Source organism: Ixodes scapularis, unplaced genomic scaffold, assembly GCF_016920785.2.
Source record: "Ixodes scapularis isolate PalLabHiFi unplaced genomic scaffold, ASM1692078v2 PGA_scaffold11__112_contigs__length_91849675, whole genome shotgun sequence".
NCBI classification, from domain to species: Eukaryota; Metazoa; Arthropoda; class Arachnida; order Ixodida; family Ixodidae; genus Ixodes; species Ixodes scapularis.
Window position 1 is genome coordinate 7,756,146 of NW_024609837.1, and position 25,088 is coordinate 7,781,233.

Here is a 25,088-nt window from a genome sequence, read left to right on the forward strand (position 1 = left end):
TTTGTAATATTTAGTTTATAATAATAAGAAAGGATATGAATGGTGACAGTTTCAGAATGCACAAAGTGTTCAAGTCGGCCCGGTCTATACTAACTGAGAGTTTAAGAATTGCAGGGTGTGGCGTGCGCCGAGCACCTTAATATAAGTCTGCAGCCAATGACATTACCGCATAAGCAGATAACAAAGCCGAAGAGCGAATCACAGAGCGGGGGAAACATGACCTGCCCTTCCTTTCTCAAGGGAATGCTGAACCAAACATTTCAGTGTATATAATAAGTGGCGCACGGTCTTTCCACGAGCCAGCAGCCATCGGTGTGTGCGAGTACACGCAACGAAGTTGACGTCATCCTATCCCCCCTTCACGCTTAATAAGCTTGAATGGAGGATATGATGACGTCAATTTCGTTGCGTGTGCTCGCGCACACCGGCGGTTGCGGACTTATGAAAAGATAGTGCACCACTTATTATAGACACTGAGATGTTTGGTTCAGCATCCATGTAAACTTTAAGTTACTATATAACTGCCTATCACGTAGTGAGAATCAAAGCGACTAGCAATTCAGGGCAAGGAACCGAAACATCATTTTCGCAGCGAAAATATTATAATAAAAACCGGCTAGATATTTCTTTTCTTTTTTTTTTTTATTCTCCGGAAAAGCTTGTTTGTTTTTTTTTACTTTCCGTGACTTGTTTATACTCCAAAACAGTGCCGCACACACGATGGCTAATTGCAGCTAAGAAACGAACCCGCGGGGCAGGCGTCATTGGCCTGTTTTCTCTGGATAGCAATCGGGTCGTCGCCGGATATTTGGGTTCGCGTTCGTGGTCAATTAGTGCGTTCACGGAAATAGCCGAACTCCACAACAATGCCTGGAGCGTGGCACGTGCTCCGAACATTGCCATTCCAAACACGTGTGCCTGCGATCAACATCGCGCGGCACGGGCCGGCAATAGAACTCCTGACAGCTTGTTCAGGGCGCGAGTTGAGGAGGTGATTATAGCTGATATAGGGAGTATTCACTGGCGGCCATATCTGTGTGCGCGGCTGCTGAGCGCGTGCTGACGGCGAGCTTCCGCAGTTCTTTTGCAACGCGCATTCCGCACCATCAATATTGCCGGTTTTAACAGCCTATTGATGTGAGCTCGTTCTGAGCATGCGCTCTAAACAGCACCCACAAATATGGCGTCCAGTGAATACCTCCTATAGCGCTGATGGAGTATCTTCGGTGCTTTTCGCAACAACTGGTGCATGGAGCTAAAAACAAATACCGGTGTAGTTCAGAGTGCACGTAACGTTCCCCCCAAAATTGTCGAGGTATCCGTGGCCTGTACATTCTATACCGAAAAAAAAAAACAATAAGTATGCCACCTGCACACTACGACAGTGCAACTCAAGAGGCTTTGTTTGGCAACGTTCTACTCGCCACATTGATGTTTGCGAGTACATATAGCGCCAAACCTTAAAATGGAAACTATTCGAGAAAAATCAGTACGCTTACTTTAGTTTTACAGCGGAGCTGTTCAGGGCTAGTTTCCCCAGGATCGTGTCCGCCAGCAAACAAATGATGACACAAAACTCTGGACCGCTATTACCATCTATGAGCGACGGTAATCAGACAACCGGGTTGCCGGTTGTCTGGTTGCCGCCGTAGCTCATAGATGGCGGCAACCTTTCGAGCCTTTCCACTCTGGCTTACCTGCTTGCGGCCAGCCATTACTTCGTTCCCACTTTAGTACAGCTTCGCTGGTCTTCCTTCTTCACCGAAGTGGAATGGCTGAAGGTTTTTTTCTTTTTTTGTTTTCATAGTGGGTTGTCTAAAAAGTTACGCAATCACTAAATTCAGTATAGAAATGATTGACTTTCAGATTGTGCTAGCCGAGAATATTTAAGGCAAATTCATGACACTGGTTAAAAGGTTAAAAGGCGCGAACCAAACGGGGACAATGAAGGCACAAAAACGACAGGACAGGCGCTAGTTGTCCCTTAATGGAACCTGTAATGTCTTTTTTGTGTCTTAATTGTCCTCAGTTTGTTCGTGCTTTTTAACCTTTTTAATCAGTACGGGACAACTGGCCCAAATCCTGGTTTCAATGCATCAAGACACCGCCTAAAAATCGTACCGGGAAAAGTTAGGAAAACAGTATAATTCAAACACGATGCTCCTAGTATCGAGGAAACGTTGTATTGAATTCCACACAAATAAACTAGGCTAACTTATTTGCAAATAGGTAAAACTAATATTTTTAAGCTACATATTCATCGATAGAACAGGAGCGATATAGACGAGCTGGTGAACTTTTAACCTCACTGAAACCCGACACCGAAAAACAAAACAAACAAGACTGCTGCACATTTTTTTATCTTGTTTTTATTTTGATTTCGTTCCTTAGACATGTATACAATTTAAGTCCTCTGATTTCGTCATTTCTGATTTCAAAAATGTAGGCCATGGACACCCTGACAATATTATTCTAGGATACAACCGCATGTCACATAAACGTCACCGATGGCGTCAAAGCATCGTTTACCAAAATAAACAAAAACGACGTTTCATGGTTCCTATATGAGCAAAAACAAAGGGCTTTCCTCGCCACAGTTTCGTTCACGGCAGCAGCAGCCCCCGAACCAAGAGATGGGAGGCTCCCGGCGAAGCAGTCAAGCATCGCTTCCAAATCAGCGCCTGACAAAAGGCGAGAGCCCGAAACGACCCAATGAGTTCTGGAGAGGAGAGCTTTAGGGCGCGACGCTGGTCGCTCGCCGAGCGCGTTGGCCGCTATAAAAACGGGACTCCGCTCGCCGGTCGAACCTACTCACTGCTCGTACCGGTTCCAACTTCGGACATTGCAAGCATGATCGCTCAGGTAAGTGCGAGCGTGCGTGGTTCGGGCGTGTTCGGAGTGCACCGCGTGCCGTCGAGACTTGGGCTAGGCGCTGACGTCAACGAGAGCTGAAAAGAGCCCAGGTACTTCAGCATCGTGTTTTCGCTTTGCATCCATTCGGACTTCCGCGTGAGCTAGTAAGAAACTCAGAATAACGAAGCATACGGAAATCATTCTGTTAAAAGGGCACCTAAAACGCAATTCACTCCAAATGACATTCTGTGTAGATACCATTAAGTCAGTGCTACGCGGCAACTCAAATGGGATTTTGGGCCAGATGTCATATATTTATCCTAAATATCATTCACTGTCCTGTGGCAGTGAATGAATTGGGGATTGCGCTGAATATTAACTGGCGTAAATGGCATATCAGGTGCCTGTCTGAAAGGCATACAAGCCATGAACATATGCTGCGGCCTGCATTTCTTAAGCCTTCAATGGCCATGTAGGCCCTACGAAATCTGGTGCGTTAACTATTCAGCAATGCGTTTGGGAAAGTCATTCGGTACAGTAGACAGAAAGGGCTAGGCGATTGACGAGCGGTAAAATACGTTTAGACCTGAAAAAAATAATCTGCGCTATGACACCGAACGTGACGTTTCATCACACTGTAAAAAAAAAGTGCGCGAGTTCAGATTCCTGCGGAGCGAGGCGACAGTCAATCAAGGCGAACATCGGAAGGATCCCAGTGGATGAAAAGGCTCAGAAGAGGATATTATCATAAAAATACGTGCGCAGGAACAAAAGCCGCGAACGCATGGATGCGACTGCGGCGCATCGAACCCAGATATGACGATTCCGATTGGGTAGAAGATGAAGAAGCAGAAGAACTTGGCGCGTGCGAGTGATTCCATTTCAATAGACTCTTTTGAAAATTCAGTCTGGCAACTATAATCACTCTCATCATCTCATGTATAGCATCTGTGTCAAGCTAATGGTGGCCTTCTTGATGCTGATAAAGGAAGAAGTGGAAGATGTTACCGAACGGAAGATAAGTGAGGCATGAACGTTCGAGGCGTCAGTACAGCAGGACTCACGAATTAGATACAACGGCTGTGAATCGATTACTTCCGAGTGTGGTCAATCAATCCCTTGGCCAAACTTCGGTTTTAAAGGGATGCTGAACCAAAATTTGGATTTCGCAAACTAAGGAGTGTTCAACGGGACTCTAAGAACTACAAAACATCTTATACATCGATATCTCAAACGGACGGACGTATGTTTAGAAAAGAAGGGCGCGATCGAGCGAGAACTATGACGTCACGATCCTCTTGGAACAGTTGAGAATGAGGGGAAGCGGCCTCGGTTTTCGCCTCCTTGCCTCGGTTCACCAGCAGCTCGAAGCACGAAGCGAGGAGGAGAGGGAATGAGAATTGTGACATGAGATGTCTTCTGGTCGACCCAGAAGGTCGTGGTCAATCGCGCAGTTCTTTTCCGAAAATACGACCACCCGTTAGAGATACCGCTGTATGAGTGGTGTTTTGGGGTTTGGCAGCGTCCCGCCTATCGGTCCAGCCTTGGTTTGTGAGTTCCGAATTTCGGTTCAGTTTGGAGGCGGAAATTTAATGAAGGAACTTATGGGACGCCGTTTTACACTTGCCGTACTTATTCTCATACCATCGAAATTTGAACAAATCGAGAAAGAATGATGAGGTGATCCAAAAAAAAATTATCATCCGCCAATGACGTGCGAAAGTGACGGCGCCCGATGAAATACAGTTTCATTAACACCATTAGCTTGTCCAAAGTAAAACTGCTTTTTAAGCCACCTGCTCGCACTGAATTTTGAAAAGGGCCTGTTTGATGCGCGAGTGTAAAATTCATGCAAACGCAATCCATGAGTATGAATGTTACCCTTACTTATTGTCTTTCCAAACATCGCTCTTTTTGTTTTCCTTGCCCAGTCCTATTTTAAAATCCATCATTGGCAGGAATCCATCTATAGTTAGCCCTGATTGACTGTCAACCTATTAGAGAGGCAAGTGAACTCACAGACGTTCTTTATAGTACGCTCTAAAAAAATCTAGTGAGTTTGCTTTCCATCAGAGCACTTGCGAAAGACAGTTACTGCTATCTGCCCTCTGTGGAGACAGCTCGGCGAATGGCAAGGCGAAAAATATGCTTAGGCCCCAAAATGAACTGTTTGCGCCGTGGCACTGAGCATGGTAAGAGGTCATGTGTAGGGCCACGGTGCCATCTTTTTTTTTTTTTTTTTTATTTTAGCTTTAGATGTATTTTCAGCTTCGACATTCCGTAGACTGCAGCGATTGGCTCTTGCAAAGATCTTAGCGTGGATGTAGAGTCTCCCGATTTCTTAGAGTTTGGACGGTTCCGGTACCCCCCAGATGACAAGGCCGGCCGCGTTCTTTCCCAAACGTCAGCAGAAGTGGATCCACGGAGCGCCGCCCACATCGCGTCATCATCGCTGCCAGCGCGTTGTCTCGCAGTGCCTTACAATGAGCGCGACGCCAGCAGGCGGCAACTAGCGTCGGTCTTCGGCGTGTTTGCCGCACGGGAGGGGATCCACTAAAGAGGACGTCACGCACAGGCCTAGCCTTCTCGCTGGTAATTGGCCAGACCGACTTCGGCGCGTTTGTACGCAGCTCGTCACGGGCGTGGAGACTCGGACTAGACGTTTACGTTGAGGAAACCCCGTGCGGTTCGCGTCACGGGTTGCGTGCGGAGATATCAGTGTCGCGGGCGTGCGAGCGCGCTCCGTCAGCCATGTCACCCACAACACCGGAACATCTTTTATTTTTATTTTTTTTTTCGTGAGATGGATTGCACACTTGGCGGTTTTTAACGATATTCTTTCGGTGTACTTTATGTTTTATCTATGACGTGTATAGGTGATTTTTAGATTCTTTTTTTTTTGTCCCTCTCTTTCTTGCGAAGAAATATCAACAACTCTAGCTGAGTGACATTTTAAGAACTGCAAGGCGTGACGAGTTACCACGTTCTTTGCATAACTTCGCAGCCTATTGCAGATTTAAGCGATAAGAACGTCGAAAAATAAATCACGAAGCAACTCGCGCAATAATATTGTGTCTGGCCCCACGTTAGAAGGCTGTATAAAGGGCAAGTCCGCTCGAACTCCCAACCAAACTAAATTAATATTATTGTTTTCGAGCTAACGCCAGAATTTCGATCAAAACCGGCATTCAAAATGCTATAATAATAATAATAATAATAATAATACGTGCTCTGCAGTCGCGTGGGCCTGACGGCGAACAATAAAAACTCGACATACATTAAATCTAAAAAAAAGAGATATTGGCAGGAACAAGGAGCAATAGAAACGTCATGCTTATTGCCCCGCGAACATCGAGTATTTTAGATCTAATGGTATTCTGAGCATTGTCAGTAGCTCCAATTTATTTATTTATTTATTTATTCATTTATTTTCCTTTAAGGTTCTACGACGGTTCAGAAATGAGTGTACAATATTATTGTTCGCCGTGATTGACTTTCTTTGTGTCTTGTTTGAGAAGTAGCTCATTGCGGTTAAGAGTGCAGCTGCTGCACTCAGCGACAACTTAAAGGCCGACAACCAGACTCGAGATTCTCCAAGGCAGAAGATCCTCCTTCCCATGGGAGAGGAGGAAACAGACAACGCTGAACAGGGTAGAAGGGGGAGAGGAGAAAGGGGGAAAAGTGGAAAACGCGAACTGGTCGTCGGTAAGACACAACCCGTGGATTGGTATGGTCCCGTTTCTCGCTTCGTCGTTCGTTCGTCAACGCACCTATCGACTAATGTCGCCATCCTAATGACTGCACAGTGACACTAGGGAGTTTTAGTATAGACCGTTTCCGCAACTCGCTAAGCACCCGCGTCGCCCTCACTAACCCTCAACCTCATAGCCACACTCACCTAAGCCCCTCACTCATCCTCACCCTCACAGCTACACTCACCTTTAGCCCCTCACTCACCCTGATCCTCACAGTCATACTTTCCTTCAGCGCTTCACTCACCCTCACTGAACCTCACGCCCCTCACGCAGTCATGGCCCTCACGCCCCTCACGCACTCACCGCCCTCATGGTTCCCCTTACAAAAATCTGTAGTTAAATTCTTTTGAATTTTTGTTGAAAATTTTCTGGAGTCCTATTGAATTTCTTTTTAAACTGTTTTGATGTTTTTTAGACTTTCTTTTGACAACTTATTTAACTCCTAGTTGAAATTGGCCACTTAAATTTTTTAGAATTCCTTCTTACATACATTCTTTTGAATTCCTTCTTACATACATTCTTTTGAATTTCTTCTTACATACATTCTTTTGAATTCCTTCTTACATACATTCTTTTGAATTTCTTCTTACATAAATTTTGTTGAATTCCTTTTGACAAAACAGCAGATTAACGTCTAAAAAAAAACACTAAATTTTTTAATATATTTTTTAATTTCGTTAGGAAATAGTGTCTTTTTGATACATACACCCACAAATAAGCAATGTAAACAAACACAAACACCATGAAGCACTCAACACCACAAACACAGTACTGTTGACAGCACCAGAGCCTTATATAGCCTACATATTGAAGGTAATCATTTGGCCGGTGACCACCTCAGCACTTACTAAGTTTCCAAGTCTCCGGTCTCCTTATCGAAAGTCTGTCAAAGGAAAGACAGTGTTTCGAAGATCGTGGACTGTATCTCTTACTAAAAAGCATTGATACAACTAGTAATAATTTCTTGTAGTCGCTAAAACAACATCCACAAAAACGGCTGATAGAACAAATGTTTATCGCTTCTCTGCATAGCTCCACTCGGGACGAAGCCAGTCAAGGCGGTAGCTCCACTTTAATATAGCTATTTTGCTCTTCTTTACTAGTTGAATAGGGTCAATAATGCAACGATTGTCATTTACAAAGTGAGAACGGCAGGGCGTGTTTCTCGAACGCCTGCCCTCCAGCACGCGCTCCTTGCCTTCCTTCGTGCTTTGACTGCGCAGTCGAGCTCGAGGGGCGCGAGACGTCGAAGAGTTGTCAAGGATAGAAGGCTCGCGCTGGAGGCAGGAGAACGGAAGCTCCTCCCTATGGTTCTCAACTTGTCAGAGACTATTAAGAAACTTAGTGACTTTTGACATTTAGTCAAGATGTATTATGTTCAATAAAAAGTCAACAGAAAGTCTGTAGCTTTTCTTTTGACACTGGCTACAGAAAGTCAACTGAATAATTTAAACACGAAGTAAATAGAACGTCTGCAGTATTTCTGATAACACTTTCAACAGGAAGTCAACAGAAAAAAGATCCAACGTAGAGTTAATAGAAAGTCAATAGAAAATCATAAAAAAGTTTCAACACAAAATCAACAAATTTTTTGTTGACCATGTCAACAGGAGGTCAGTCGAAATAAAGTAATCAAAGTGAACAAGAAGTCAACACATTTTCAATAAAAAGAAAAAAAAACATCCGTCATATCGGACCCCGCACACGACCGCAGACCAAATAAAATAATAAAAAAATGTCTCTTTTTATAAAATATTATAAAGAAATAATGTCAATAGGTTTTATTTTTATTTTTTAGAAAATAACCTACAAAAACGTTGTTACAACTTCTTTTTATTTTTTTATAAATACGTCTACAAAACAAAATCAATTGTTTTCCCTTTTGAATTTTTTTAGAAAATAATCTACAGAAAAACGTCTTTACAAGTTCTTTTTAATTTTTTTATAAATAAGTCTACAAAACAAAATCTATTGTTTTTCCTTTTGAATTTTTTTAGAAAATATCCTATAGAAAAACGTCTTTACAAGTTCTTTTTAATTTTTTTATAAATAAGTCTACAAAAAAATTCAATATTTTTTCTTTTGAAAGTTTTTTGACATTAGTCAAAACAAAGTGCGTTTCTAAAGAAATTCAGTAGGATCGCGGAAAGTCAATAAGAAGTCTAAAAAAATTAAAAAGAATGTTGAGACCCGTTTTTGTAAGGGACGCACACATGGCCCTCACACCCTTCACCGCCCTCACGCACACATACCCCTCACGCCCCTCACACACTCACGGCCCTCACGCACTCACCGCCCTCACGGCCCTTACGGCCCTCACGCACTCAAGGTCCTCACAGCACTCACAGCCCTCACGTACCTCACTCACCCTCACACTCATGAATTTTCCTGGTTCAGAAACTCACTCACCCTCACCTCACATATAAAGATGAGGGTGAGTGAGGGTGAGTGAGGGCTCGCATGAGTGAGGTTTGCCGAGGTATGTCCGCGGTTAGCGCTCTGTAATCCGCCACAAGATCTTGAACTATGCGGACAAGGCTGGCGGCGCGTGTGCGCAGCTGCGGAATGTTTCTTTACGGATATCGAAGCGAAGGAGAAACACGATCTATACTACAACCAGCTACTAGGTTGTTCAGAACTACCCACGTTCCGCGTTTTTTTTTTTCGTTTCTTTTAGTTGTTAGTGACAATGGCGAGTCGTTCAGATTACCCCCATAACAATTCTTGACACTCCGCCGTCGCCTTCGTGGATTCCTAGTAGACCTACGTCGTATCGTTATCGGAGTTATGTCAAAGAGCCGCTAACACTCCCTAATACACCCCTACAGCGAACAGAAGGTAGGCAGCTCGACGTTGCTAGTATAAAAAAAAACCAATCGCCGCTTGTTTGTTTGTTGCTGGTTTTCAAAAATTAGAAGTTGTCATTTAGGTTACCCTCCTGATACGAAGTTCTCGTCCACACAGCTGCCTTAAACGGTAAGCTTTGGCGCTATTCAATATAATGCTCGACTTGTACACCCTCATTGGCCGCGGAGGCAGCGTTAAAAGGTCGGGGTTCGAAATGCCCGGAATTTGTTTTTAAGCTTTCATCGACAATAGCCCCGTACGACACCAGGAACCAATTTCCAGTCGGTTCATTCAATTCCCCGAGGTGTCCTTGAGCGGTTTATGCAACATCCAGACGGCATCACGAAGACAGCGCCGCCTTTAGACGTACATAATTGTAACATAGGCCGTAGTTTTAGGCGCAAAACTCTCGGCGCTATTCAACGTGACTTACCAAGTGGACCATAGGAAGCGTTGCCATAGCGTTAGCACCCGCTGTTACCATCCCCGGCATGTCACAATTTGGGCCGGAAATGAGCCACAATACATGAATGTTTTTGTCAACCGTCAACATAAAGTAAAATGTTATGGCCGAGGAAAGAGATGAGGAGAAAGGGGGGGGGGGGCGGTTTTGTAGAGATGAAACGTTACGGATAGAAGTTACGTCCCGAATGGATTGTATGTAGCATCGTGGACAATTATCCGCGACTTCAGCTCATTGCTGTCCCCCTCGCGGCGGAAACGGGAAGCGCTCTAGTGAGGGTCCCCCGGTTCTCCTGCTCGGCGAGCACGGCGCAACTGCTCGCGATTATGGCCCGCGAACAGCCATTTCTGAATGGAAACAACACTCTTCACTGTTCCAATGTAGTGCTGCAATGTAGTGTTGTCCCAATGTAGTGCTGCAATGTAGTGCTGCCCCAATGTAGTGGTTCGTATAAACGCTGTGGGTGTCCTATTGCCCCTGCCCGCTCGGACCGCGCTCCGCTCGCTCACCGAGAAACCAGATGACACCAGCCGACAAAAAAAGAGGTTTTATAAATACAGTTCTCTGCTGTGCCGGTGGCTTGGCCTCCCCGGTTGTGGTGACCACCGCTGCCTCGCAGGTCTGCCTCGATGGTGCAGGCCCTGGTATGACGTGAAGGTCTGGGTCCGCGACCCCGCGATGGAAAGGCTTCTGTCCTCGAGCTCCGCCGGATTCGACTGCCCCGCCCGTGCTGTCCCGTCCCACCTCTTCCTTTTTCCTTTTTCTTCTTGTCCCTCGTGCCTCGCCCTATTCCTCTCTTCTTCCTCGTCCCCTACAAAGCTAACGCGAGCGGTGTGCGTTCCCGTTAGAGTCCCGTGTTCAACGCTGCTGATGCTCCTCGTCGCGAAGCGTCAACCCAAGGCCGCAGTTTTTGGGCTCCGCGCACGCGCAGTGTGAAACACGCAACGCAAACGCTAAACCCACAGTGCGTGCGTTCCCTCGTATACGCAATACTCAAATTCACTAGCGAAGCACCGGTTCTCCAACGCCAACGAAACTTGCTGCAGTGAGCAGACCTGCAAGCGGACAGGCGCTCTTTCGAACTGGAGAGGCTGAAATTGGCAAGACGACGGCACGTAAAAATGAAAGAAAATAAGTGTACTAATAAATTTTATAATAAAAAAAATTTCTTTTCCCTTTATTTTTGGGCAATTGGTTTGGAAAAAATGGCGGAGAAGTTGAGAGTTTCGCTGTTTTACGTGAATTTCTCAGACTAGTTAGAATTTCCTTTATTGATTTTATCCTATTTTAGTTTTATAGCCTGTTAATTAAACATGCTGCAATTGGCATCGGTGATGATAGCTAGCCAATATTTGTATTACCATAGTTGTTCACCCGTGCTAAAATTAGATAATAAGCAACAAAATTATATTAGAGCTTCAAAAACTACGTAATCAAATATCCTAATTCAATTATTATTTGGGCAAATGGCCGGCAATGTAGGCCCCCAATAAACGCCACAATCGCGAAAATACGCCATTAAACCACAAGTTTCTTTTTGTTTTCTGTGAAATTGTGAAAACATCTGACATCGTTAACAAGATACGCATAAAACCTAGGGTGTACTATAAAGTCGCATGCGTCACGCGTTGCTTAAAAACACACACACTGCTGCCCTCTGACTCGGATCCCATTTATGACTTTTTGTTTGTAGTGAGAAGAGCGTTTCTTAATTTATACGTTTTGTGAACATCTTCGAAACTAATCTCTTGAGAGAATATTTGATAAAATTTGATCGATTCTGTTATGCTTGAGTTGGGAATAATGCTATTGCAGTTAATCATTTAAATACTCAAAAACCCATTAAAGAGCCCGGAGTTCTCAATTATACGTGACGATTATCTATAAAAAAAAGCTGCAAGAACACACAAATGTCAGAGCTTATTTCTTTTTTTTTTTATAAATACTATATTTCTCTGTCTTTAAAGAAACATGTGAACACCCCACATATTTTGAAGTTCCAGGCTAGGAAACGTATGCCACAAAATAAAATCTCAGCAAACAATTCTTTTAGCTCAAGAATTTGGCTGTGAGACACATCTTGAGTCAGGCGAGAAACCGAAGTTAACACCTACATCGAGAAATTAAGACCAAAATAAAAGTTAGTTTCGTTTTCATCCCTGAATTAAAACGCGCCTACTGGCGTAAATTTTATGCGAAACGCCGTTTTTGTTTCCAGGATAAAAGTGGCGACCTGCGTTTATAGCACCTTGGCTTCCTCGTATAGGCGGCAATAATTTGAGTCGCTCACTGTAACCAGCACACTAGGCAGGCTCAACAACTGGTATACTAGCACGCATCTACGACCCTCACTATAACCGCCATTTTGGAAAACGAGTGGCGCCATCTACAGACTGATGGAGTCGCGAACAGCATCACCGAGAGATGTAATAGGGAGTTTTCGTAGACCGCGTTTTTTTCCCTCGCAACGAAGAAGCCGCTACTGCGCCTGCGCGCCGATGGCCTCGAGAGTAGAGCTCCGGGTATCGTAGCGGGTCGGGCGGAGAGCGTTGCGTGACGGCGAATACAATCTACGAAAACTCTCTAATGTCCGGGACAGCCTTTTCCCAATTAAATATGGCAGGCAAAGTTTTTTTGTTTTTTTTTTCATCGCAGCTTTTTTTAGTTCTAAAATTCAAACGAATACAAATTTTTCATTCACAGCAGTTCGGAGGACACTAAGCAGTTCTTTCTTCTGTCGGGTAGCGTTGTACGAGACGACGCTTGGCCGAAACGTTTTCTTCGAGGTATGCACCTGGGTTAGTTCTGGCATAGTGGTCCGGGAAACGGTGTGACGGTAACGTAATAGTAAGTTTCTCTCTCTCTCATGTCCCAAGGCCTTACAACAGAAAATATGACCCTTCGTGATTAGGATTGCCGACACAATACTGAATCGACAACACCAATGGCCGAACAAAAGGTGCATATGTTAGCGAACCTATCATCAGATCAAGCCCAAGCCGCGAATATTACTGTGAATGCGGAAGGAGACAAAACAAAAACAATGTAAACCCCAACCGGGTATTGAGTTTTAACGTCAGTGCAGTACAAGGTTATTACTTAACTCCCGGTGCTTTAAAATGTGGTGCGCCTTATTGGCGTTCAGCACGAACCAGACCTGGACGGTCATCATTCCAAGTAATCAAAGTACTTGTAATCGATCACTTTAACGAGTAAATGTAAATGGAAGCAATCATATGGGTAATTTAATTACTTTTAGAAGTACTGAAATTATTTGTAACCCTTATTTTTTCTCCCCTCCCGTTTGTAATGGCGCACTTTGTTCATTTGTACATGCAAGTTTCCCAATAAGGAATTCTGGACCCAAATCCCCGACAGGAGGTTGGATTGCTAAAAGTGGTAGATTAAGGGGGTGAGTAGTTTACAGTTCCGTGATTCTAATCAAATAATGAAAAGCGCTAAAGCTTCATTTTCAAACCGGCAGACTTCCAAAACTCGTTTTGAAAATTCTAGGTCATCGGCAATGTACCGGTTACCTTTTCGAGGACCTGCCAATTACATTTAGTGTCGAGTAATCAAGTAGTCTAATTGAATACTTTTTAAACAACAATATTTGTAGTCGATTACTTATTTTCGGGTAACTTGTACAATATTGGCAGGGACTTATACAAACGTTGGCGTGACATCCGCGTCTATCCTTGCTACACGCTGGCCACCGATAAGTGACGCTCAAAAGTCATACGGTCTTGTAATCTAAGAGGACTCAAAGGAGTTGAGCACACACGCCACTACCAAAAAAGGAAAGGAGCCGGGGACATGGAAGGATATTTTGGGAACAGAGGGGGGAGGTCACGGTTAGGAGAATTCCGACACAGCCCCTCTTATACGTTTTGATCGGCGACTTGAGATCACGCGGCGCTAACTTTAGCGCCGGAGACAATTCGACGATCAGACTTTAGGAGCCCGTGTTGATAAGTCAACCTTCCGCTTTTCTTTTTACGGTCCGCCAACCGCGGCCCAGAGGAGCGGACCCCTAACTGCCTAATAGAGCGCAAAGAGCGCGTTCGATGGAGCGCAGCCGCTGAGGCTCGAGGAAGTGAGACTGAAGGCGGCTGTGCCCAAGATTACTTCCGAACGCGATGGCTTGGAGTTCTCGCGGCGCGACAAACACCTGCTAGCCGGCTCTTCAGAGACACTTTGTGGACCGTTCTTGTTTCTTTTCCGCTCGACTGACCGTCGCCAACTGGCCGAGAAAATACGCGTTGCGAGTAAGGGGTACGACGGAATAGTGCACCGGTTCCTAAAGAAGGAAAGATATCTGATTTTGTTGTGTTCGTGAACTACGCTCACCGACAAGTTAAGAGACGATAAGAATTTCGGAACTCGCAACGCCTTTGTTTGTTAGGTTATCAGTAACAATAGTGACCAGGGTGTTAAACCGGAACCCAACTGAACCGGAAATCCGAACCGAACCGTTACTTTTAGCCGAACCGGAAGTGAACCAAACCGTAGTCTTCGCCGCCATCTTGGAACTGAACCGAAAAAATATAACGGTAACCAGTTCAAAACGGTTCACGTTTTTTTTTTCTTTTTCTTTTTTGCTTTTTTGGTAGTAGTACAAAATGATTATTTGGAAATAATAAATTGGCAGCTGTATTCCTATGTATTGATCAAATCCTCATACACAGAATTGCATTGTATGAGAAAGTGTGGGTTTTCGTGCCGCTTTTGCATTGTCACTGTGATTAACCATGTGTCACGTGACCCCGTGATGTCACGTGACTCACTGCGTCAAGTCAATTTAAATTTAGAACGTCACTATACCTCGTCTCTTCCTATAACAAACTAAAGGACAAAGCTACATACTGCCAGGTCCAATCACGAGCCAATTAGAAACCAGGCGGTGTATTGCCCCGACGTGCGTACGAGTGCCCAAGTCTTGGAGATACGCACGCCGGAAAAACACGTGGTTCCTAACCCGCTCGTGATTGGACCTGGAAGCCTGTAGCTTTGGCTTCTAGTTCATCGTAGGGTGGAACGAGGTTTAGATTTATTTACGTTGTTGACGCCGTGACGTAACGTGACATCACGACTTCGCACCGAGAGCCACGCCACATCTTGACGTACGCGATTTTCCTGACCCCGAGTCGAGCGCTCGGGTTCATCACAATCAGCATCGCCAAACATTCGGGTAACGGCTCGTGTTCAATTAAAGAAGACAATAGCCCTGCTCTAGCAATATATCAAGCTCGGTCCATGATCTGTGCTCTGCAAACCCCAGCGCATGACTATGATAAACACTGAGAGTATATAATTAACGTCAGATCACTAGGCCGCTTATAATAATTCCAAGCTCAGAAGGATTAAACTCCTTCTTTCCTTTATTTTTGTAATGGGAATGCATTAACTGTCCCAGGGAGTGAACCGACGTCATCAGCTTTGAAGCCGCGCCGAACGGTACCTAAAGTCCCTTGTCCCAAGGAAGTCAAGTGAAGCCACGATCTGATGGATAGGCTTCCATTGGCTGGCGCGGGTCATTAAGGAACGAGGCTCTCATTGGCTATCGCGCGGAGTATTAAAAAAAAAGAAAAAGCCACCAGAGAAGCCCTTTCCATGGCGGCGCAGCGCACGTAGTGGCCCGGCCGCCGGTAAGAGGTGCGAGCCTGGCCGCAGAGCCCGCACGGGCAAACTCCGGAGAGGCGGCACGGCCGAGCTCAGCGCGGCGCGGCCACTTCACGAGAGCGCGCGCTCGGCCGTCGGCCGCTACCTCGGCAGTACAGCGAAACGTGGCCGTCCACGCCAGTACACTCCAGACGAACTATACTTCGTCTCACCTTAGTATAGACTATTGTTAGCCGCGCGTGCTAAAAGCGCGAGCTAGTCGCTTTGAATGAAGCCGCGGCGGCTGCACGAGCGCTCGTGCAGCAAGTGCTCTAGTCAAGGCGGTCAAGGCTAGCCGCTCGCGCTAGCACAGCCTTCGCGGTTAGTCCATGCTAGGGTTAGACGAAGTATAGACGCTTTGCAGCAGCTGTGCATGGACGCCGCCATAACTGACCTTCAGTTTTTGTTTCCTCTCATTTCGTTTATTTCACTTCATCATTACCATAGCAGGCCAGGCTATTGCCATATTGGACTCAACTGTGTCCTTTTCTAAAGCATCGGCCTTTGTAGAGGGTCGTCAACTACCGTTTCAGTTGCTCGGCATCTCGGTAAGACAAGAGAAGGTCAGCAATGGCGGCTGTAATTTGGCGCGTGTGTAAAGCGTCTATAACAGAGCGGAAAAACGACACTCGTGCTTTCGCATTCACAACATATAAGAAGTGCTTGTGTGTCCTAGGACTTTTGTCTGCGTCTGCCATTGCGCGGAGAGAAAAACTACTTAGTGTTTCTGCAAGTTATCAACGTGAGGGTATAGTTTTTAGCTGCAATTATTCTATCTACAAAATTGTTGCACGTCCCATTTTCTATGTACACATTGCCCCAGAACGTTATCCCCAAGGATAGGAGTATTGAACGGACTAAATGTGACTTATTAATCCGACGTTACATAGAACTACAAGTGTGTACAGAAGGGATCCATGAAAGAAAGATACTATACTTGTTTTCACCTCAAGAACCGTAGTAAAAAAGTCCGGCTCCTCGCGGAGCATTACTAATTTTCCCCTTTATATGGAGAATTAAGGTATGCGTGAGTGCATTTTAGATAAGATATATGTTATCTCATCAAGACGTACACGTTTGGAACGCCAAAAGTATCGCTGCTTCCACTGACAACCAAATATTGTAAGGACTACTTCGCGCGGCGTATGAAGAATGCGCAAGACTTCCTATTTTCTTGGGGTGAAAACGAGTATAGCGTCCTCAGACGAACAGCCGGACGTCGGCAGCCCCTATAAAGCTTTTGTTAGACTCCAACGTTCAGCGCAGCAAACGCAGCGTAGTGCAGAACGTGCGCCTTTCATTGGCTGGCGAGCAGTAACTCGATATCTGCGACCAATTAGTATCCTTGTGAGCAGTGCTACCCCGCGATTGCTACGCTCGACGCCAGAGTATAACAGAGCCTTTCTCAAGTTCTTGCCCAAGTTTCAACCCCCTCTGCATTTTCTTTAAACTTCACAGCTGGGTGCGAAATCAAATCAATTGAGAATTACTGTTAACAAGTGAAACAAATATTGTTCTTGAATTAACAGTTCCAAACGAAGGAGAGAGAAAGTGGGGTCGTTTAAAAACATACTGTGTTGTAAAGGTTCCTCTGCTTCGCATCTTCGGTACAGACCAGAAAGTGTGGCCCCGGAAACTACTTTGTTCGCGAAAACACTCTTGCCAGAAAGCGCGTTTTCGTGGTGCCAGACGCTCGCCCCTTTCCTCATGATGCTGTACCAAGCAAGAATAGTTTGTCTCTCAAACACATTACTTGTACTGAGTACCAACCTTCTGTAGCGTGCATTTTGAACCAGCGAATTTTATTTTCATAGCAAGAACAAACCGCAATGACCACAAGCATATAATGCGATGAGGTCACGTGCAAACTATGTTAAACAGCTTAGCTTCCTGGTGAAATGCGATGTTCGCAACACTAGCCATAGATTTCTAAATTGTAAAGTTGGACAGTATTTATGGCAGCCTCGCGATGATATACGGGAGCCTAATTAGGCTCTACTAGAAGGGGAAGATTGAAAAACGCAGCTTTTTCCCGTGTGGTCCCTCTGCGCGTTGATGTCACTAAGGGTAAATTTGGTGCTGTACCTGGGGGAGCCGTACGTGTTTGAGTTGTTCAGTGGTAACGTGCACTAGAACAGCTCATCTATGGCTCCTAAAGCTGTCAGGTCAGGGTATGCCAGTTTATCTTGTACAGAAAAATGTTCACTTAGGTAAGCGCTATTTTAGACCAAATTCCATCCGAGTACGAAGGTGCTGGTCAAAAAAGTTCGGCCAATCCTTTCTGCGTGATTCGTCGCCTTACATTACGGTGCTGAGTGTGAACAATCTTGGTTAGAAAAACAAGCATTGTGATTGCCGCTTAGTATTTTTTTTATAAAAGATAGACTGAAAGGGCTTGTCTTAAAGCTTTCGAGACATTGTAAATATGTTATTGCTTTTAGCTCAGTTGTTTTGTCTTCATGTATGTGCATAATGTGGAACGTATTTTGCAAACCATAGTTCATAATATATATGGCGACGAGGTGCCCATTTAATGATTTTATGCACTGTAATTAATTCCTCAGTTCAAGGGCACAACCACGATTTAGCTTTCAATACTGCGACACAAAGTTGTACCAATCACGACTATTTTAGGCGACTTACCTCAATTTATGGCATTTTGATTCGGATAAAATATATGTAACTGGTAAACAAGGGGATGTTGAGTCGTATAAACACGACGTTTTGTATGTTTATGTTGATTTCATTTTCCTGATGTGTCGAAACTAAATAACGCAACTTCATACTTTTTGTACCTAAAACAAAACTGGATTGTACCAACAATAGAAAAATGAAAGACGTTCACAAATCTCTATAATGCGAAATTAGAGCACGGCTATTGGGGTATTTGGATTTTGCCTTATACAGTTCTCAGCAATTTAGAAAGAAATATGTATATATGTAACAATATAGATCACTCTCACATACGGGTTCTGCACCCTTCTCCTCTTCCTCCTTCGTACCCTCGTCCTCCGTATGTTCCCCTCCTCCTCCTGAGTACCCTCTTTTCCTCCACCTCCATACCCTCCCCACCTCCCACAACTTGCCCGCTAATTTTAGCTGGAAAATTGACGCCACGTTAATTCAGCACCAGTTCGATTTCCCCGCTAAATTTAGCGGGGAACATGACGTCACATGACTGCGTGTACCATCACCCATGAACAAATTCAGTTTCTCCGCTAGATTTAGAGAAAAAATTTACGTCACGTGAATTTAACACCGAATAATTTCCCCCCTAAATTTAGCGAGGAAAATGAATTGGTGTGTAGGACTGTAACGTCCCATAATGCAAAACTGCGCGTTCAGTTTCCCCGCTAAATTTAGCGGTAAACCTGTCGTCACATGACCTCAACACCAATTCAATTTCCCCGCCAGATTTAGCGTGGAAATCGTGACGACCCATAATGCAATGACCGTGGTTACGCCGACGGCGACGGTGACGCCGACGCCGTTCAACGCGGAAACGGACGCCTAAAGGCGCATTCACACTGAGCAATAAACGCGCGTGGCGGTCCACGTCGACGCCGGCCTCAAAAAAAAGATGAAGCAGTCACACAGGGCCACCCGACGTCGATGTCTTCTCGAAAAACCTCGCGAATTCGTCGACAGAACACGGAATATTTTTTATTCGTCTGCTTCGTACGATTGTCGTTGACTTGCCTTCGTGATTGCATAAGCGCTTGGAGACAACCGTCTTTACCGAATGGACAACGGCCATAATTATATATACGTTTACACTCCGGTTGTATGCAGCATATGCGAAAGGCAGGGACCGCGGGCAGGTTCAGGAGGTTTCCTTTTGCCGCGTCTTTGTGCAAACAAAGCACGGTGATACGCCCGCGTGTCCGTACCTTTAACACTACACGCAGCTTGTGCGGTAGTGTTTTGGAGGGAGAACTGTTGTACTCCGTGGTGGTGGCGTGCACGCAAAGAATGCACAAAATCAGATTGGGAGTGATCGCCCCCGCACAGTCGGAGGTCGGAACACACTGCGCAAGTTCGACGGCGGTTTTCGCGCAAACGTTTTACACCGTCGTACGCGCACATAAAACATCTCTCACAGTTGGATGTTCCAATCGGCTTGCCTTTCTCCACGCTGAAATGCTTCAAGTCACGTTTGGCAACTGCATGAATCTCTCGACCCTTCTGCCTTTTCGCCTTCCTTGTAGATCGAAAATTAAAAAAAAAGCAAAAACATGTCCGAACCGGAACAGAGCAGACACGTCACGTCCGGTAGCTCGCTGATTGGTTCAAGCGCGCGCGTCGAGGGACTTGATCTCCGTGCGTCGTCCTCCTCGGCGCGCGATTTTTTTTTTTTTTTTTTTCAATACAAAGATAAGCAAAACAGAATTCACCCCACGACGCGTATTTTCCCCAGCTGCGAATCTAAAAAAAAAAAAATAATAATAATAAATAACTGTATAGTTAATTCATTTCACGGTGTAAATAGTGCCTATTATCCAGAAAATAACGCAGAAAGATATATTCTCAGTCTAGCGGTTCAAACCGTAGCGAACCGGCTTGAACTGTTCTTTTTGCTCCCCGGAACTGAACAGGGACTGAACCGAAAGCGATGAGCCCGAACCCGAACCGAACCGATAAAAATTTCGGTTCGACAACCTGATTGTGACTATTCGCGTCTCCAGCTCGACGCTCGCCCTCCCGCGGCGGAAACGGGAAGCGCTCTAGTGAGGGTCCCCCGACTCTCCTGCTCAGCGGGCATGGCGGAACTGCTCGCGATCATGGCTCGCGAAATGTCGTTTCCGAATGTAAACAAGACTCTTCACTGTCCCAACGTAGTGCTGCAGCCGGTATGGGATTGTACCTTACTGGAGAGTTTTAGTATTGCGCATAGAAGCAAACGCAAGCGGTATGCGTTTGCGTTAGAGTTCCGTGCCCCGCGTTGTGCGTGCGCCCCATCGCCATGCGCCATACAAGACCGCAGTTTCGGGCTCCGCGCACGCGCAGTGTAGAACACGTAAAGCTAACGCAAACACACAGGGCTTGAGTTCGCTCGTATACGCAATATTAAAACTCACAACTGTTTCACCGGCTTCCAACGCCAACGAAACGTGCTGCAGTGACCAGACGTGCAAGCAGGTAGGCGTTCCTTCGAACTGGAAAGGTTGAGATTGGCAAAACAACGGCGAGCAATTACAAAAGTAAATAAATGTTATGAAAAAACTAATAATTAAAAAAAAGCGTTTTTATTTTTTTCGAGAAAAGAGTCAAAGTACAGGCTAGCTGGTGGAAGTCAACCATTTCGTCGTTTACCCTGAGACTGGGGGGGTTTTTTGAAGAGCAGAAGAAACAGAAAAAACAGACAGGTCTCCTGTCTGTTTTTTCTGTTTCTTCTGCTCTTCAAAAAACCCCCCCAGTCTCAGGGTAAACGACGAAATGGTTATTTTTTTCATTTTCTTTTTTTATTTTTTTTATTTTTGGGCATTTTGTTTGGAAGGTTATTGGCGGCGACTTTGGGCGTTTCGCCGGTTGTCAAAAGTCGCGACTTTGAGCACAATATACTTTATTCACAATTAATGTAATTTTACATGGATTTCTCACATTCGCTAAAATGTTTTCATTGATTTTAGACTATTTTTTATTGGTAATTAAAATGCAGCAACTGAAACCAGTGATGATAATTAGCACAGTTTTTATTGTCATATTTCTTCGCACGTTTAAAATTAGATCATAAGCAACACATTATATTAGAACTTGAAGAATTACTTATTCAAATATGTGACTTTTAATATTATTATTATTATTATTAATACAAATCGCGGCAAAGTATGCCTCCAATTAACGCCAAGATCGCGAGAATACGCTATTTAACAATATTAGTCTTTCCAGAAAGGTATAATTCTGTTTTCTTTTTAGCATATGAAAAACTCTGACATAGTTGTCAAGATAGACAAACAGTCAAACAATGGATGTAATATGAAGTCCTACACGTCACGCGGTGCTATAAACACACACACACAGACTTCAGCTGTCTGACTCGGATTCCGTCTTTGGGTTGTTGCAGTGAGAGCAGCGTTTATTACTTTATACGTTTCGTGGACATATTATAAAAATTAGAATTATTTTCTTATTCTTGTGCTGGAATAATTGTCATTATTTCCCATGACAATTATCTGAGCGAGAGAAAGGCTGCGAGAACGCACAGATATCAGCACTGACTTTTTCAGCAACTACAAATATCACCCTGGATCGAGCAATATGTCACAAAATAAAGTTTCCGCGAACAACTTTTTTAAGTAAATAATTACGATGTGAGACACATCTGGAGTCGTGAAATAATTCGAAATTAAGGCCTATATCGAGAAATTAAATTTAAAATAGAGGTAAGTTTCGGTTTCGCTCCAGAATTAAAACGCGCATCCTTCCGTAAAAAATACGCTAAACACCGTTCTTGTTTTCAGGTTAAAGGGGTAACCTGCGCTCATAAGACATTAGCTTCCTTGTATTACCAGAAATAATTTATGTCGCTCAGTGAAGCCAGCACACTAGACGGGCTCAACAGCGGCACGCATCTCTGACCCTCACTAAACCCGCCATCTTGGAAAATGAGTGGCGCCACCTATAGTTAGTTGGAGTCGCGGATAGGAACCAGAGACGTTTAACGAGAGGAACTTATTCCTGTTTGTCTCACCGAGGAATTCTCGGCGCGAGCTTAAAGGCCGACGTACACTTCGCGCTTTCCACTTCCTACCGCCTCCCCCTTTCCTATATCCTCTCCACTTTTTACCTTGGCCCAACTTGGCTCCCCTCGCAGCTTAGGAGAGGGGAGCACTAAGAGGATCGTCTGCCCTGCAGAAAGCCGAGGTTGTACGTCGGCCTTTAAGGTGTTATGGGACTTGGTTTCCTTGCTTTGTTTTTCTTGTCTTTTTATTATTTTTTTTTTACAGAAAGAAATATAAAAAACAAAACTTATTGTCATTAAAACTTGTTTCTGTTTGCAGTTGTCCGTCGTTCTTCTTGGGGTAGTAGCCGTTTCTGGAGGATTCCACGGAGGTCATGGAGGACACAGCAAGCAGTACAGGAAGCAAAATGTACGTATTTGTTCTGTGTTTTTTACATTGGCCGATAATAAGAATCATATTCTTCTGGAGAGCCATCAACACTATAATTTTTCTGCTTACGAAACGGAATTCTTTCGAATTCGAATAACAGACTTTCACGTTAAAAATGAACCTCCTGGAAGCTTTATCAGGGCTACGATGTTTCGCGAAATTACCTCGCTGCTTCAGAGACTGAAGAAGCGGTTTCTTGTAAAAACAGGAGTTCAATGTATCCGAAGCAAAAGTTTATAAATAAAACTCACTGTTGTTGTTGTTGTTGTTTTTTTGTTTTTTTACACTATTAGCTTGTATTACATTACGAGAAACAATCAAAATAATAGAAGGATACGTACAATATCTCAAATATCAAGGCTATATTCAAACTTAAACGGTCTTCTTGGAGTTGACACACTGCTTTGACTTACAGACCGCCTCGGTTACTTAGAGCTAAACTTACAGTCGTTAGATCTCCAGTTGGAAAGTTGGACTCTGGGCCAAGGTGCTCGTGATTTCACACTCGCTTACCAAAAACAAAGCAAAAAAGAAATGCGTCTTGTAATACAAGGTTTTGTTTCCACTTCGAAAGATCTTCCTGATGGTCTACATAGAATTCCTAGTTCTTTACTTGGACGTGCCAGGTGCCTTTCTTTAAAATGTAACGTTCCTTTCGCTCAGACACAGAGCGAAACAAAAGTTAACGTGGGTGTACTTGACATGTGCCAGAGCGTGCAAAGCTCATAGTTTACAGTTGGGGTAGTACGAGGACCCTAACACAACGAAGACAACAAAATAAACAATTATGTTGCAATCCTTCGAATAAAGAAAGACGAGATGCACAGAAGGTGCAGAGAGTTTTGAGCTGCATTGAGTGTGCCTGTATGAGCCTTTCTGAGCTCGGCAATGACGCTAAGTTTAGCTGAGTGTTAGCGGACTTATGCCCCGCTACATTTAGTCAGAATCGTCTTTCCGCTAAATTCAGGGGGAAATTTTCAATTGGCGTATAACTGCACGATTTCAATTTATAAAAATTTACTGGCGGAACCCTTCTCGGTAAATTTAACTGGACGTAAATCCGCTAAAGTTATTGTAAATTACACTTCCACGTTACATGGAACTTTTTTTTTCTAAAAAAACCCTCTAAACACTGAGAGTATTAGAAAAGCATAAAAAAGTATTTAAATTGTCCCGCCTCCGTCGAAAGCTTTCTACCTTCAACAACGCTTCGGCGTTTTTCGATTTTCAAGCGTTCACCCTCTACCAAAGCAGGGTAGAAGGTAACGAACGCCTGCTAGAGAATCCCAAAAACACCCCCTGACGTTCTGGCCCTGTCAGTTACCATAACTTCAACCGCAGGAGAGACGCTGCCAAAATTCGAGTAAGCATCGCTAGAACCATACATAGCCTTGGAGCGGAAGGACCTGGTAGCACAGAGCATCAAAGAGCCATTTCTCGGGAACTTTGAACGTCAGCGCACAGCTTTTTCATCGGCGAGGACCCGAAATACGCTTGTTTTCTCGAAAGAAGTGTGTTTCGGGGTCTCGCCGCAGCGGGACGCCAGTCACGTGGCTCTCCTGTCATTCATTGCCTGCCGCTCCACCTTTTCCATTTGGACGGCCGCTTCTCGTGGAAATCTGCCAGGCTTTGTCAGTACATAAGAGGCTACCGTAAAACACATCCTTCATTTTAAAAAAAAAAAAAAAGCGATCACGAAACATTCTTTTTAGGACCACGGCCACTACAGCTTCGGCTACGACATCCAAGACGCCTGGGGCAACGTGCACGGGCGTCACGAGACCGGCACGGGCCACGAGGGCGTGCACGGCTCCTACTACCTGGGCGAGGTGGACGGACGCCACCGATACGTTGTCTACGTGGCCGATAAGTTCGGCTTCCGGGCCATGGTCAAGACCAACGAGCACGGAACTAAGACCAGCCTGCCCGCCGCCGCGCCCTACGTGTCGGCCAACGGGAAGCACGTGCCCTCGTACGGCATCGGAGGAGGACACCACGGCCACCACCACGTTCACCACGGTCACCACGGACACCACGGACACCACGGATAAATGGGCCAGTACCGATAGCACCTAGAAGGCAAGGCCTGCGCAACCCCTCCCCCCCCCCCTCCCCCCCATTTCCCCCCAAACGTCATCAATGGTGGATCAATTCGCAAGGTCATGGATCCTCTCAAGATGACATCATCCACAGGCCTTTTCTTCTAAGTGGTATTGCTCGTACAGACTCCGGTGGATCGACTTACGTCAGGTGTGTACTTACCATACGGACTGGAAGCAGTTGCTTACCGTCTTTACTCCAGTAATAGACGCACTAGTTATAAACGAGGCCCTGTCGTCTGCTCTTTTGCAGAACACACATAAAGCCAGACTTGTACGTCAGGCGTTACTTGTACCT

The 25,088-nt window shown here is 44.9% G+C and overlaps 1 protein-coding gene across 1 annotated transcript in view; it reads left to right on the top strand.

The window, feature by feature from the left end:
* LOC121047722 (adult-specific rigid cuticular protein 15.7-like) overlaps positions 1–24,742 on the top strand; it is an 89,192-nt gene extending 64,450 nt beyond the window's left edge. Inside the window, exons 2-3 of the mRNA XM_042289129.1 lie at positions 22,581–22,670; positions 24,404–24,742. Coding sequence (XP_042145063.1) covers positions 22,581–22,670; positions 24,404–24,742 — 429 coding nt within the window. The remainder of the gene's footprint in view (positions 1–22,580; positions 22,671–24,403) is intronic.
* The last annotated feature ends 346 nt before the right edge of the window (positions 24,743–25,088 follow it).